The sequence below is a fragment of the Lissotriton helveticus genome, chromosome 3_1, assembly GCF_964261635.1.
Source record: "Lissotriton helveticus chromosome 3_1, aLisHel1.1, whole genome shotgun sequence".
In the NCBI taxonomy this organism is placed as follows: Eukaryota; Metazoa; Chordata; class Amphibia; order Caudata; family Salamandridae; genus Lissotriton; species Lissotriton helveticus.
The window spans coordinates 1,369,925,842-1,369,943,287 of record NC_136061.1 but is presented as its reverse complement, the minus strand read 5'-3'; the positions used below and the strand labels follow the sequence as shown (position 1 = coordinate 1,369,943,287).

General features: G+C 38.1%; 1 protein-coding gene across 3 annotated transcripts in view; it reads left to right on the top strand.

Moving 5' to 3' along the window:
- NCKAP5 (NCK associated protein 5) overlaps positions 1–17,446 on the top strand; it is a 768,214-nt gene that overhangs the window by 708,910 nt on the left and 41,858 nt on the right. For 2 of the 3 annotated variants that reach the window (XM_078682016.1, XM_078682017.1), the window contains exon 17: positions 110–291. The exons of the other annotated variant lie outside the window; for it this stretch is intronic. In XM_078682016.1, coding sequence (XP_078538142.1) covers positions 110–291 — 182 coding nt within the window. The remainder of the gene's footprint in view (positions 1–109; positions 292–17,446) is intronic. 3 annotated transcript variants of the gene reach the window in all.

Here is a 17,446-nt window from a genome sequence, read left to right as displayed (position 1 = left end):
AAACAAATGAATTTTTGAATGCATGTTCCACAGTAAGAATGATATTAAGTTAGCATTTGCTCACACACCTTTGTACATCAAATAATGTAGTATTTTCGGTCTTCTTTAGCTGATCAAGTGACTAATGTGAGAACATCCTTTATTGGAAATCCCATGTCGATTATGGATTTCTACCAGCAAAATGTGTATGTTCAATACACAGAGGATGACAAACATATGCCACATTATGACTTTCTTCAGCACAAGCGTGAAGCCACGGGCAATGATGAAATGGGCAAAGAGATTTGTAGTGTAAGTATAATTTCCAAGGTTGGGAAAAACAACAGTGAGAGTTGGTCGTCATGTTATGCATCAACCCAAAGCCCACATAAATGTTAATGTCGGATGATGTCACTTCGACAGTTGAGATGAATGATCCAATCAGGACGCGTATTTAGTAAAGTATTGTCATTATCAAAGTAATTTGAAAAGGTTGTCTGCTCTCTGTAAACACAATTTCATATTTCAATCGAATTAGAGTTGATGTGGGTAATTTTTTAGTGTATACAACTAAAATAGAAAAGATATACAAGTGATAATCCGGAGGTATCAACATTCCATGAGCAAGTTGAGGTTCTGGGTGTAGCTTGCCTATGTACTTGGTCATTTATGAAGAGATCTGTTTACAGATATTTATGTTATACATTATGGACATTGATTTTATTGGGAATATTCGTGGTATAACAATGGGATTTTTCACAATATGAGATTTGTCATAAAATAAGTGACATACAATAAATAAAGTGACATTGCAGGTATCCTTGCTAACTTTTCACATTTATGAGTTACTAAGTTGCAAGTGGGTAACAAATGTTGGGGCTATCATCAGTGCTTTGTTAAAGCAAAGTAATTAATTTTCAAACAAGTTAGCTTACAACCTGGACTCGACAGCATGTGTAACTAACTTTCATGTTAAACGTTCTAGGACAACATGTTTTCTATTATAACATGTTTCTTATTTGCGTGCAAATATATCGAAATAAAGATTTAAGTAATGCAGCTTTTTTTCAAACAACATGGTGTCTGGGATATTTCGGAATAAAAGATTACCTTATGGAGGGAGGGAGGATATTCATTTTTAGATTTCGTTTACAACATACTCTCTTGACATAGTTTATTCCACTCTCAACAGTATCACGATTCAGAATATTGGTTAATGTGAAGGACACACAAGAATGGAACTAGTTGGAGTGATGACTGAAGTTGACCATATTAGGGATTTTACTGCAGACAATACATAAGTGCCATTGGGGCTTGATGACAAACATCCACTGATTACATAGAGAGTGCTAGCTGATGAAAGCCCAGTTCTTTGTAATGAACTATGAAAACTACGTTTTCCATTGCAGGAGATAACGTTCTCCGAATATAAAATATATGTGTGACTGGTAAGGCATCATTCGAAAATGTAAGGAATGGCAGACACTTCCCAGGGAACTTCACAGGTGCTAATTGTTTACCTTGTAAGTTGGAGCCTTCCTCTCGCAGAATCTTGTAATGAAGAGCGCACTGTAAATTGTTGTGGGTTAAATGACACATCTTATATTTTCACTCATAGTTTACCTTCAATAGAAATATGGAATTGGTGCAGTCTGAACACATTCCTTTTTTGAATGGCTGAATGTTTTTTGGGGGAGTTTCATGACATAACACCCTCATGTAATCAGGTCACTCGGCCCCTTTAAACAATGTAAATATGACCGATATTGCTCCATAAACACCTATTGCCCAGAGCCAAGGGAAAGAGGTGCACAGTCCCCTTCTGCTTTAAATCCACTATATCCAGTGGTTTAGAACTTTGCAAAGTTAAAAAAGTGTGTACTGTCAACTAAATCTTGATAGAACCCACAACAATATGAGTGGAGTCCACCACCCCACCACTAGTGCAATCCATGGGGGGGGGGTTGACTGGACATACACTTGTCTGGCTGATGTAAGGGCAGGGCCTAATATTTGAAGGCTTAGGGACCATTCATTGTTTGAAATGTTATTATTCCTGGAAGAGTGGCATCTGATATAGCCTTCATTCTATGGGTTCATAGAAATCGACATGCTTGCATGTTATGTAATTTGCAATTATCTTACACATGGACTTTCAATTTTGCACTTAACACTCTACATGCTAAATCAGTGTCTATTTAAAAAGTATCTTCTAAGTGGGCTCTGGCATCCGCCTTGTTTGGTAGAGCTGTATAAGGTATCATGCAGTACTGATTCATTGATTTCGTTTAATATATATGTGCAGTCTGAATAATTCGAGCTGGTCCCCCAAAGTTGATAATTTGCCGACGTATATGATTTTTTATTAGAGTTTGGTGAATGGCGGCACCTTGTTTTCAAATTGTGTGCTATAAGAATTGTTCGATATTTATAGCAATCCTGTATTCTGTCTGGATTACGCAACTGCGTTGTACCATACATTTTCGCTATCAGTTAAGAATGCTGCAAAGAATTCAAGTTGCAGCTCAGAGAAAATAGCTACATGTAGGTCTTTGGGACCCTATCTCCCAATCCTCAAAAGCTCCCAATAGGATTCTCATTACCAGAAGATCTACTTTCCAGATCATCTGAATTACACATAAAGTCATTAGCAACCTTTAGAAAATTAAAGCTAAAAAATATTCTCTGATGAGAACACTGTGATCCTGAAGGGCAACACAACAAATTCTCCCATATTCCAATAAAATGTAAATACTTCCTCCATCAAGTTGCTAAGCTCTGGAACAAGCTTTCGGCAAGAGTAAGAAGCACTGACAAATCCCTAGAATTTAGGAGGATTGCAAAGACCTGGGTCTTTCCTAGATGAAGCCAATTGAGGTGGCCATGACTGTGCACTATAACAGAAAAGAAAGCAGCCAGGGAGTTTGAAGCTGCACTGCCTGATATAGTCACCACAATAGATATAAAATAAGTTGTTGCCCACCTCAATCGTCAGCTGTCTGTTGTCCATACATTAGATACTTTTAGTACTAAAAATATAGAGAGGCAATACGAAAACTTAACAGAAAACACATTCAACGATAAATATTTGACATTGAATGAATGCTCATAGATCTTCGTTGTAGAGATAGTTCTTATACCTTATTGTGAGTTTTCAAAAGACCGCAGCCAATACGCTTCACCTAAAAAGATAACCATTTTTGGCGAACAGGACTTATCTATAATTGATGGCTACACCATCACTACATACTATGATGAATAACATTTTTGCTCTGTCCCAGTTGTACAGTTCTCTTCCCCCGATGACTGTGCACCATCCAGTCTCTCAGTATAACGCCAAGGAACGATACTGCCTTGACTCTGTAATGTCTAGAATATTCAGTGCACATGCAAGGGCTGCCCTAAAATCATAAAATCCTCAGGAAACAGGTAATGTTGATAAATGCCAGCACAAGAGACCCACAGATAAATAAAATAAAGTATGTTATTACCATACGATAGTTAAAATGTTTTCCATAAACCAGCCCTGTAGGTAACATGTGAATTATTGTTTGTGCTATGCATAAAGCATGACTTTTGCAAGGACTTTTGCGAGTACTCACATGACCAATTGCCTCGGTGCTTGTATGGCCACTACATGACCTACCACACAATCACCTACATGACTGACTGCTTGAATCAATTACATAACCACCTCCTGGTATATTGCATTTTATATTATTTATCAAATTGTATCACGGTTGTGACATATTCGTCTGAGTGCAGAGCAAAAATGCGTGGCAGACTGCCCCAAAACCAAGATGACAGCTAGGTGAGAGCTGGTACATATCCAGTAACAATCTGTCAATTCTTATATTTGAAGCAACCAATTTTTCCAAATCAAAATTTGGTTGTAGCAAACTCAGCGGGTTGCTAGCATTTATCTTCTGCAGCTGTGTGATAACCAGCATGAATCTTTATAACTTCTTTAAGTCTCCATCACTGTAAGCATCTCATGGAGTAGCATTCTAGCCATACACAAGTGATTCAGGACCAGATGTACAAAGACTAGGAACAGTGATTTCCAAATAGCAATTTTATCTGAATTGCTATTTGGAAATCGCTATTCCTTATGTATGAAACTTTTGGTTTCATCCATGCAATTCCTAGTGTGTCCCCAATTTGACCTATCTCATGAATATTAATGAGGTAGGCCACAGATTGTGACCCGTTAGGAATGCCTGCCATTACAGGGATGGTGACCTACTGAGCTCAGCAGACTACCATGTCTGTGATTGCCTTTAAATAAAGGTTTATTTTTTTGTTGAAATGGAACCCCTGTTTCTCAAAGGAAAACGGGATGCATTCAAATGCTAAAAAATGAAATGTTTTGTTTTTATTTTTGAAGAGCAGGCAGTGGTCTTAGGGGACCACTGACTGTGCTTAAAACATTGTTTCCCAATATTCACAAGGGGGAAAGTGGTCCCATGGGGACCCTTTCCAATTTGTGAATACCACCAACTCTGAGTTGGTGGTAAAATATCAAGGTTTAGCGACCGCATTTAGTTTGCAAAACCTTGATACATAACGCTGGAAACTGCTATCTTGAGGCGACGCCCTAAACACTCTCCTTCCAAATAGCAATTTCTATACCCAAACTGGGATTCTGGAGAATTTCAGTTTGGGTTTTTGTATATTTAGAAAAGCATTTTTGCTGCTGCAAATGGCCCAATTTTGCGAATTGGGCCGTTTGCAATGGCAAAAAACGCTTCGTACATATGGCCCTCAGTGCCTCATCAAGGGTAAATAGAGCTGCCCAAGTGCCACTACGGTACAGTGCAAGAAATGGCTTGTTATCAGCAATAGGTGTTTTGCAGAGTAGGTTGTGGGGGTAAGTGTGATGGAGCAGTCACAGGCCACATAAAATACATGGATCAAGACATCACCAACCATACCCTAAAAATACCCACCCCTGCTAATCACAGTACTTTAAAAACATTATCCAGAATCTCCTTCAGATGCTAAATACAGCAAAAGGCAAGAATTAGGGTTTAAAAGTTATCCCTTTCTACGAAGCATAGTGAGTTATGCAATTGGTTTAATTTGAAGCTCTAATGTTCATTAATTGGTGTTCTATTAAAAAAATATACATTACAGGATCTTACGTTATTTGGCTGTAATAGGAAATCAGTCATTTGACGTAGGATGCTCGTTCTTATGCTTCGTTTAATCTACAGGAACGTTAGTATTGTTTGTAACCATTTGATTTTACAGGTGATTGCACATACCTCACAACTTCTCGTTTTTTAATTCTTTATTTTGTACTCTGTTTTTTAGCTCTATTTTTCTGCTTTTTTATCCCTTCGATGTTTTCCCTATGTGCTGTCCTTGTTCCTTCACCATTTGCTTGTATTTTTTATATTCCTTTTTTTTTCCTTTAAGGAGGGGAGCCTCCTGAGCCCACTTTTTTCATCTCTTATGTTCCGTTTGGTTTCCCTGAAACCTTTAGATTTTTTTGTTACTCTTCTTTGGTGTTTTGTTTAGTAAATTTCAAATCGGAATTTTGTGTAGCTTTTTTTTTCTTTTTCACATGCTCTCCCTGAATCCTGTAATTGTTTTGATATTCTCCGCTTCTGTTAAGTGCATGATTGTGTTGTCCGTGTGTATGGTGTCATAAGACCTTTAATAAACTTCTTTTAAGTAAAAATATCTTTTTACAGTACACCAAGATTTACATAGCCTTGAATTGCTTTTGAATCTGCTCATGAATGAACTCAAACCCCTCCTCCCTCCTGATTTTACTCTCTGTCTCTCTCTGCATTCTGAAGCCAAAAATTATGTAATCGTGTTTCACTGAAACCATAGATTATGCTTTTCAATACCATGTTTAGACAACATTTAAAAACTGTTTTATTCTTCAGTAAAACCCAGAGCCCAAATTTACTAAGATTTGGTGTAACACAGTAAAACGACTTGCTGCACTGTGTTAAATAGAGAGCATAGAAATACGCCATATTCACTAATATATGGCGAATTCCTGCTCTCTCTCTGCACTGGCGCACTATGTGCTGCCTAGTGCCAATGAACGTACCCTTGTGCAATCGTGCAAGGGTGCCTGCGTTACAAGAAGCAACACCTGCACGTACCAAAACAGTACTCAGAGCCATTTTCCTCTGTCTCTGTGTGCTGCGGAATGCATCACATGTATAAAGAGGAAATAACTAGGAGAAATAAAGATATTTCTCCTCATTACACCTCTGTTGGGATGGAGTACCATTTTGTTGCATTCCCAGTTTTACTAGTTATACTAAATCGGGGAATGCACCAAAAACCATGGGTGGATGCTTGGGAACACCCACGCTCCACCTATCGAAAGCCTTCCCAAAGCAGAGTAACGCAACCAGCAACGTGCGCTGCTTTGCGTTAGTTCAGATTTATTAAGCCACGCAGATCCACTGCTTTGCGTGCCTTAGTCAGTCTGACTTGCATCGCCTTGCGTGACGCAATCGCGACGGAAGCACTTAGTAAATCTGAGCCCAAATGTATTTAGCATTTTGAGATGCCAGATTGAGATGTGTGCAATTTGAATGAATACAATAAATCACATTTGAGCTGTAAAGGCCTATTATAATAATAAAGTGTGAAAGACAAAGTGCCAAACTTTCATGATGAGGAGCAGAAATAAAGAGCATTGATATATTTTAAAAAGTCACAAACAGTGGGTCAAAGACGCCTTTTTAGAAAGTAACTCTAGATTAGTTGGTAAAGCTTCACATCTGTCTGTGGGAATTGTTTGTAGAATTGTACTGTAAGGTGTGTGGTTTTGAACTAGCACAGAACAATAGATGGGTTATCCCCTAAGAGAGTATCTAACCTTACTATTTGGAAAGTATTCACCATTTTGTATTGATAGTGACAAGATCATTGCAAGCATGCACGATTTCTCCAGTAATTTGTGTATCGACTTGAACGAGCAAGAAGAAGGGAAGAAATGGGGACAGTAGTTAATGAGGGAACACATCGGGTAAAGTAGAAATCTGTAGATAAGAGAAAGGACCAATTGAAAATTGTGGAATCATGCGAGCAGTAAAACCAGTTGTCAAAATTTAGAAGGTAAGAAAAACCTTACCAAGATGTATGATGCGAAGGAAAAAAGATTTTAGAATAGCCATTGATTTGTAAGGTTCATATAAAGGTTATAGATGACTTTTTTATGACGAACGCTCATCACATTGTAGCAAGTTCATGCTTCGGAATACATTTTTACCATCCAAATATCCCAGTGAAATTGGGATATAAATGGATGATGGGCAAAGAAAGGTATGTGATTTTGGACTCAGCCTGTTCATCAAAAATCGGATTAGCGCGAAATGAATGTGTGGCTATTTCTAGAAGGTGCAACTGAATACTGGATATTACCTTTTTAAGCCTGCAAAGTGTGCTGCATAAAAATATAGGGTGCGTTTATAAGATAATGGTTGGTGGGAATCATGCTCGCTGACTGTAGGCGTTTATTGAAAAATGAAACCGAAGCATTGCATGTTGGTTAAAACTGGAGAGAAAGTATGTTAACATTTTACATTTTTATCCAAACCTGATGAGGCATTGGCTAAAAATGTAGCTTCAAGTAATGAGGCTGGAAAATACTTAGAAGAAAAGAAGAGGTCCTTTTACCAGTACCCACACTTAATGCTCATAATTGTTAATCAAATCATTTAGTGCAAACGATAAGTATGAACGGAAGAGAGGACTTATACTTCAGTTTGGTGTTCGGTTATCTCATTAATAAAATTGTGAAAATAAAATGCTAGTAAGCTTTAAAAAAAGTAAAATAGGTTGTTCTTAAATATGGAATTCGCTTGCATAATTTATGCTAATAAGCCTTAATTTACCCTTTGAAACAGAATGAATTGAGCTATAAAAATGCAGAATATGTATGTAATGTGCATTGCCACAGTCAAAACATCTCTAAGAGCAGTGAATACAGTTTGTACTGTTTCATGAGGTGGTGACCTTCCCCTTTCCGTGTTTGGATACAAGAAAACGAATGCATGTTTTACACCTATATAGTTAAGGAACCCTATATTGTATTTTTACATTTGACGGAAATGTAAAAAGACACAGATCACAAATTAGGTGGGCGTGGCTCTGTGGAGCACACTTAATAATCTTCCCTCTTATCCTACATAGCTTCAATTGACTGCTTCAGTACTTAATTTGTATAAGAGTAAGTGCTGGGGCCCAGAGTCTTACTCTGAAGCTCATGGCCCGCACTATTGACAGTTGGGGGTCCCAAATACCAAGGCTGATTCCACCTCAGGCCTCTTTAATTCACCAGTAGATTCCCTGACTGTTTTTCTTACTTTTTTAGGTTCTGTGTATTCCCCTCTTTCCTTTTTTGTCACTGTTTTTCTATCTTTCTCTTTCTCCATCTTGCCCCCTTTAGTGTTTTTGTCTCCCTTGCTCTGGATCAGAGTCTGTTGAGAAAAGGTACATTTCCGTCCCTAAAAATTTGTGCCAGACAGTTCCCCTTTCAGCCACCAGCTCAAATTAAACACTGCTCCCACTGATCACTGTTCCAATGAAATAATTAAAAAGGCCCGTCTCTAGCACATTCACGTCTTTCTTTTCTAATCAGTGCACCACAACTTTCTGTATTTTTCTTTCCGTGTTCCAGAGCGTTTATTGCCATCATAATACTGAATTATAATTACAATACAATAACAATTCTGCTATGTCTCCAAATGAAGTCATGTAGCCAGCTAATTTTTCTTAAAACCTTGAAAGGATTGCCGTTTTCAGTCTTGCACACTATTTATCCACCAACAATCTATCTAAAACGCTCACATTGGTCATTACTTTTTTCAGTTGCATAAATTTCATCAATCACTTCTTTCTTTTGTTTGTCCATTTCCCCCTTGACATCTATGCTGAGTAAGATACTCATCACCGCATAATTCTGGCAACTATATCAGACTAGGGCATCTCTGCTACTCATTCTGTTGGTTTGCATCTTTACTCACTGACTGATTCTGCTTGGTGTAAAGGTGCTAGATTGAGCTCTGTGCCACGTCACTACAGTAGGAACTCCAGAAGATCTGTCCTCGGTCCATTCCACTCTACCTCCATGTAAGCATTTTTTGGGGAGGATTGCTCCTCATGTTCCTTCTCCAACCAACTCTTTTACAGTGATGTCAAGATCTTCTACCTTTCCCCCATCATGTACTCCATTCTTGTTTGTGCTGTTGAGTGGCTCAACCTTCCCATCCCAGATTGGATGCTCTGCTGATTCCTAACAACTTGGAAACAGACAACATAATTCGCCCTTCCATCAAGCCCAAGATCATGATTAGGACTCCCTTTTTTATGGTATTTATTTTTGTGTGATTTCGGTCTGTATTTATCCATATTTATTTTTTGTCAACTTTATCTGTATTTATCCATATTTAGTATGGGTTTTGTGAAAAAACTAAAGCTGAAACTGGTGTAATTCCACATTTACTTAACCATTAAATATGCAGTCATGCTTGAATGCTTGCCAGGTTTCAGTGATATGAACACTGACAGAAGATAAATCAATGCACTTATATGAAAATATACACATTTCAGTATCAGCTTTGTGCATAGCTACTGCTGTTTAAGTCTCTTTAGTAAAATTCCTTTCTTTTTTTAATCCCATTACCTCTCCCATTTGTTCTTCTGTGCTCTATTTACTTATTTTAGCAATTAATTAAATCTCACACCATTCACCAGCTCTCATGCCACCTCTGTCTGCAATCAACTACGGATCTTCCACAGCATCCTGAAAGCACAACCCTCCTCATGATCCACCTGGAGCACACACCTAGCCTCACCACCCTAGATCCAAAACGGATAGAGCCTCCCCACCCATACACCTTTCTGTGGTTCCTTAAGATCTGGACATCTTTCACTTGATGCTCTATTACGAGAACCCTCTCCCCCTCAGCAATGGAACTGCACCTCACTGAGTATCTTCAAAACGTGTGATACATAATATTGAGGTATCTAATTATTGACACCACAATATCGATTACTACTAAACTATTGTGGTAAGTATATATACGCAGTGTAGATTTACTACTTCTAACTCCACATGTACAAAGCTTGACAATATGTGTGTCAGCAAGGTTAGTATATTTTGGGAAGTATATATTTACTATTCTTAACTCCACATCCATCTAGCTCAACAACATGTATATTGTCAGGGTAAGTTTCAATGTATCATTCCTACTACCACATATTTTTACCACATATACGTACATTGACAATAGTAGAAGTGCTATTAAGAACAGTAAATGCACACTTCTCTATACATACTTCCCTTGATGATACAGTGATAGTCAAAACTGTAGAGTCCATATTTTGTCAACATTTTGCATCTAAAAATGTATACAATCATTCCTTAAAAATACCCGGTCTTTAAACACCACCTCTTTTAACTTGCATCGTTTTGCCGTCTGCACTAGTGCATTCTGCTCATATGCTTGCTTCCTGTTCTGTAAATGTGACATTTTAATGCAACTGCTTTTGATGTAAGATCAGAAGTTTGTGTTTAGAATTCATTAAATCAATAAACCAGCAGAAGAGGGATGATTCAAACACCTCTTGCCGTAGTGATGCATCTACTGAGGGACGTAGGTATCAAAATGCATTCCCTACCACCACCCAGAGTGCCACTGAGGGGGCATGAAAGACAATTTTATTTAAAACATTAATTGTATAGTTCATTAAGAACAAGGAAGGCATTAGTCAGGTGAGAAAAATAGAGAAGCCAAACTTAATATTGAATAAATACTTCTGTATTTATTATTTAATAAGTTAATTTTCATTTATCATTTTCTTTATGTAGAAAGTGCTGGGTACTGAGTCAGCAAAAATAATAAGGGAACACTATGTACAACAATATGAAAATAAGGCAATAACAAGCAGATGCTGTATTCCACTGTAGGTGGAAAAGGATAAATTGCCCGAGCTTCACAAATGCCATTTAAATCCCTGCACTGGTGAACTAAGCTGCTTCTGCATGGTATGTGGCATTCTGCAGAGTAGACTTTTGAAATGCTAAATGTATTGAGTGAAATTAGGGTCACTGTTATATGCACTTAATAGCACTGAAAGATACCTGTTCCAGAAGCAATGGCTACATGCTTATATAAACTAGATTATTCTTATTTCTATTTTGTTTTCTGAATTAATACCAATATAAGTGGTGTCTTAGAATTTTTAGACAGTTATGGCCACGAATGTATTTTATTTTTTTGAGCACATTCAGTCAAGTAGTTGTTAGTTGGATGGCCATTTGGAATCCTCAGAATGTTAGGGTCTATTCAGCAACAAAAACGTATAGGTAGAAATGTATCATCAACCTTCCTGACGTAATGCTTGTTAAGCTGTACCAGGTGATGGTTTCAAAGCATAGTGCTGGGAATACCATGTGATTCTTTCCACAGACTCTATTTCCCACTATACAGTGCTGCACGCAGCATAGAAACCAACACACTGGGAATAGAAGCTCCTGTGCAAATGCATGTTTTATCTTCTCTTTTCTCCACTGGGAAAATATTTCTGCCTCTATGGCAAAATCTTTTCCCTTACAGACCTTGTACATATGAGGGTGGTCTGTTTTCCATTCCACTCCTTCTTGAAATGTCCACATATTTCTAGGATAGAAAGGGGGCAGGGAGGAGTTGAGGAATACCCTCGAAGAAATATGGTTGTTGTTGTTGTTGTTCACAAAACCTCCAAGGTAATCAACATCTTGAAATGCCCACTTCCTATGAGATTTACTACTGCAGATTTCTCCTCACTCCTGTCTGAGAAATCCACAGTGATAAATGCATTTACTCCTGCCAGGAATCCATTTTTGAATTCCTGGCAGATGTCAATGAAGTATTTTCAGCCGTAAATGTATGTTTATGTCTGAAAATGCATTTGCAGATATGCCCCCAAGTCTTTTTAACATTGGCAAATCACAGAGGAATGAGGGAGGGACAGAGTTACAACATGGAATCATTACTGTGCTAATAGCATTATTTATGTAACATATACTAAAGGTCTCTAGTTATTCCCCCTACACTGCATATGCTCCTGTGTCTGTGGCTCAGCCCGTATTCTGAGAGAGGTCTAATAACTATTGTTATATACTGGTTGCAAAGCCAATAATGAGTTTTCTTTCTACATCACTGCTTATCTTTGTTATGGTAGAAAATGTATGTACTAGAATTAATGATCTGGTATGGTACTAGGAAGTGAGGCTACCTATAGTGAACACAATCAACATTTACACTAAAGAGGAAAACCATCACCAACCTTTTTTGGAAAGCTATGGGAACATCACTTGGGAAAATTATAAGGTGGTTCAATTAACAAAGTGATTTGGCCAGGTTTGTGTAGGGCAGTGTGGCCTTCTTTTGTGTCACAAAGAAAGGAACCAAAACCAGTAAGTTCTCAGATGATTTGGGTAGTTGATTGTAGGTTATGCTTATAGGTAATGATGGCCTTTGAAACTAGTATTTCTAGTGAGCATTGTGCACTATTTTAAACTGATAGACTGACTTGGAAGGAGCCAATGCAATTATGTAGCTATGGATAGAGAGGGAAAGAATTCACATAGTCGTGGTAGGACACGGTAGATGCAGTTAACAACGCCACTAAGTTATCCGGTGAGAGAGAGTGTGCGGAGTCAACAATGTTCTGAATCTTCTTAAAATCACATATTTCTGCAACTTTGACCAGGTAAGGACAAACTCTAATACTGTCCACAGTTCACCATTGCCACCATATTCCAAAACGGTTCCCAGAGTTTAAAGTAAACCACTTTGTATGGATGCTAACACTGTTAAGAGTCATGATTTACATATTGTCAAAAACTGCGTGAAGCACTTTTCACATTTCCAAAGATTGATTCATATAGACGATTTGCCAAGGTAAATTCGATGAAACAACGTAGATGGGGACAAGTTTTTGTCATTAAATTACTGTTCACACACTCCTGCTTATATATTGCTTATATGGCAGGTATTTAATGAAAATGTTGTCAAAAAGCTTAAATATTTAGCTTGTATTTAGCTTGGTGCAAATAAATAACTAGTGTATACAAGTGATATTGTGAGAAAACCGAATGAACTGGTAATAACTCGTGCTGCACATATGACCCGTATTCTATGGATAACATGAACTTGTTGCATTAGCTGGAAGTGGGAACTTTACTATATATTGTTTCCCTTTTGTGTGCCAATATCCACTTACATACAACATTTTTATTAATCTCCTGGTGGTATGATAGTCCAATAAACCTGTCTAATAAATCTTCACATTTTGAGCAAGCATTCTTCCAAATGATTATGAAATGTGCCACTGTGTTATGAAATGGTGCACGCATGCATGAAGTGTATCTAGGGCTTAATTTGAGCCGGTGGTTGCAGTTGGGGGTCAACGGCACTGATGTTTGGGGACGGCCACTTATTTACCCTCATAAGACATTTCACGAGAGCAATAGAGTGGAAAGCTCAAAGAGGAAAGAAGGGAAATGAGAAAGACAGAAAAAACGTTACAAATGGAGAAAGCAGGACCCCTCGAGAGAGGTAAAGAGATAGGGGTGTCTGGTCATGGAGTTAAGAGCCATGGGCTGGATTGTAAATTACAAAGTATTGGTATTTGGTGTGCTGACATTTAATAGTGCAGTCCGTGGGCTTCTGTGAGGAGCTTTGGCCAGCAGCACCCATTCTTTTACAGATTAAAACTGAGTGTATCCTAGGACCTCATAATATGAAATGGCCCAGACTGTCAAATGAGGATATGTGACTATAAACTTGATTTTGACCCCTGAACTGTTTGGTTGGACAAGATCAGCAAAGCTGTATAGCCGGCAGTGAGTCCAGTACAAGACGAAGCACCCACCCGCAGTCAGTTTTGTCTGTACTTGTGTCATCTACAACATTATTTTAATGATTAGGGCTGAGAATTGAAATAATAGCAGTGAAGACATAAGACAGGTAGTCCTACATTATGTTGTCATTGCCATGGGGGTGGGGGGTGATTATAGGATTTAGTCCATCATTTATCTTTTATTCATAGTCTGTGAAACCATGCTTGCCTTATTTGTTCAAAATCTAATTATCGGATATTGTACACAAATCTTTAAAAAAACTGACTTTTGTGTTATGACTGACAGTACAAGTTGCTAACACTTGTCAAAAAAGCAATGTGCCGTGGCGGAACTGTAGCCTATTTAAATTGGACTGAAGGCACTGGAAACGCGTTTCTTGCAGGCTTGACACTGTAATGAGGCATTTTTGAGGGCAACGTTGTTAACCTTATAGGAGACATAGCTTTTATGCCATCCCCTGAAACCGTCTGCATGAAACATATCAACGTTCCTCCCTCCCTACCCCTCTCTCTCCCTGCCCCTCTCTTTCTCTTCTTCTCTCGCTCCTTATCTGTCTCTAGTTCTCAATCTCTCTCCTTTCCATTCACTCTTTCTCTCACTCATTCTATCTCGCTTTCTGTTTCTAAATCTGCCTGTTTCTCTTTTCTTGTAATTTTTTTTAAATTCAAAGCTTGAGTGTTGAAAGTCCAAACTATAAGCCAATAAAAATAATAAGGTTCTTTGTTGTTGATCTCTACCTAGTAACTAACCATGTAATTTCATGTTTGCTATGTTTACGGAGGGGTTAACTATGGGATACGTTTAGCATTCTTATAATAATATAATATGAATAATACATAGTTGTAAAGCGCGAACATATCACCCCTTAAGGATTCAAGGCGCTGGGGGTCGTCGGGGAGATGAAGTGAGATATTGCCCAGAGTCTCATGGTGCTGAGCTGCCGCAAGGGATCGAACCTTGAGCCTCGTGCGCCGGAGTCAGCTGCTCTTCCCACTGCACCTCACCTCTGTTAGGGTTCATCTGTGTTGATTAAATTGAGCTGTATTGATATTGATGCTGATCTGCTGCATATGAACATTCAGAATTGATGTGTAAATGCATTGTATAAATCTGCAACAGAGAGATCTGATACCACTCTGCCCACATTTTCCAAATGTATATAAATTACCCAAGAAAGTGAGTCCATAAAGACCTGTTTTGAGGACGTTCTAGATCACCTCTGGGCTTACACTGTAACTTTGACTGCTGCTAAGATTTTAGTTTGTTTATAGAGCTCAACTGATCCTTTAAATGTAGTATTCTGTACATATTAGCAATTCATTCAGTCATTGTTGCATAATTTTTCAAAGGATATGCCCTATTTGAAATACACCTGTTGTGCATCTCTAACGATGTTCAATTACTATGAGAGGGGAGACTTTCTCACTGCAGATGATTCACTGCATGTCTTTTAGGAAGAGAAATGTGTCTCAAATGATAAGATGCTGGGCCATGACATTGTGCAAAAGCTATCTGGTTCTTTTGAGGCCTGCATGACTGGCATTTTGAAGTTATCGTTACAGGAACACTTAGGCAGTTTCTCAGTGAACATAATTAAATCAAGTAGTTGTTAACATCTGAGGGTGATCGTCTGCAAGCTTATTACCAGGATTAAGCGGATAAATGTAGAAAATCGGATCCTGAGCCGCCTGCTATTATTGTCACCAGAAGAATAGACATATTGCATTGCATTTATTATTCAGCATTTGATAGCTTAACGCAATCACCATTCTTTCTTCTGACGCCTTGATGTTCATCAAATTTGGCTGTCACATACGAATTGTTCAAATGCTTAATCTATACAGGAGTACATTTGTTTACCATAGGGAGTCATTTCAACCCCACATAGATGGGCATGGGCACCTTAGTAAGATATTTCTTGTTAAGGGGCATTATCACTTTTCAAAGGGTTAAAGATTTACTGGGACCTGTATTATCTGTTCAACAGAGGAAAAGGATCACTGCCAATTTATACATGTTTAGTTAGCACTGGGGAGGGGTTGAGGGCCTTGTTACAGCAGCAATTGCTCATCTACTAATGCTTCCCAATATTGTGAAGTGACATTACCACACTTTAGAATTTCCTTTTTAAAGTAACGGACATCCATTTAGGGATGGTTCTTGGTACATATTTATTAACTTACTAACAAATTGAAATGTATTTTTCAACTGAGAAACAGGTAAAAAACCTAGCAAACTGATCCTCAGACATGAACATCCACCCTTGCCAAGATTCCACTCCACAAACAAGAGATATGAGTGTACGGAAGTTTATGAACATCTCATTAGGGTACACTCATCATCAGATTTACTCTCACCGGAGGTAAATGTATTTGTCGAGGATTTCCAGTTAAGATGTCCATCTGTTAAAGTTGTCATGTCTCTAAGGCAATCAAAGAGGCAACAATCTTTTAGACAATGGATGATCACAGGTAGATCACGATTATTCGAACACAAATCAGGTATCAAACAATAATTGTGACAATTTCCAATGATGTTTACAGAGGGAGTGATCCATAGTAGGACTCCTTAAGATTGACTACCCATTCCTTTAAATATTCCTTAAAATGTCCCTCTTGGTCAGGATTAGTCATCAATTCTAAGTTTTGCCTGCTCCATGTAAAGAGCATGTCCATTCTTAATTAACAGTGCATAATTCTGAGAACGAAATATTTTACCCACAGCAACAAACAATGTTTCCCAATAGAGATAACTCATGTGTCAGAATCAAGATCAAGTTAATTCCTAGCTGTGCAGTACATGCCATCCCGACTCTCAAAGTCATAGGACCTGGACATCTGAGGTTGCCAGGCGATTGGGCTGTTGTTTTAAAGGGAGCTGGGATGACTACTTTAAAAAGTGTGAGGGCGGTGTAATTTTTACAATCCCTTTAAAGCTAAACCATATACTCTCCATCGGAAGTTGTTGAAGCCTGTACCCTTATTCTCTTGGGAATATTGTACCCAACTTCTTATGGCCTGCGTATGGAAGGAAACAGCAATTGAAATATCAGTAAATCAATATTTTCTGCACCGGGTTACACTCTTTTTGGCATGCAGCTCACATCTGAATGTTATTTGTGACCAAGAAGTTTCCAGTGTTATGCCTCGAGACATCTATTATGTGCACGCATGGAGTTTCTTCGTACAACATCTCCATAATGTATTTATTTATTACAGTATATCTTTCGGTTTCAATCTTTCCAAATAAGCTCAAATGTTGGTATGGTGTATTAATAGATATAACGTTTACATTTAACAACATAACAGTAAGTGTATATCAACTCCCACTAGTGGTAATTTTCGGGCAAGTATAACCATTTTAATATATATTTGTTCTTGTTTATTATTTGCAGTAGTAGCAGAAAGACCAAAAGGTATCCAGTTAGTGGTCACTGCCCCATGCCCAATTATACTGATTAATGTGTTTATAAATCTGTTGGCTTCTGGTCTTAAAATAAGGTTATTGAGATACATCTTGTTTTGCAAAGTTTTGACAGATCTTTCTTTCAATAGGACACATTTTGGGAATACAGCTTCA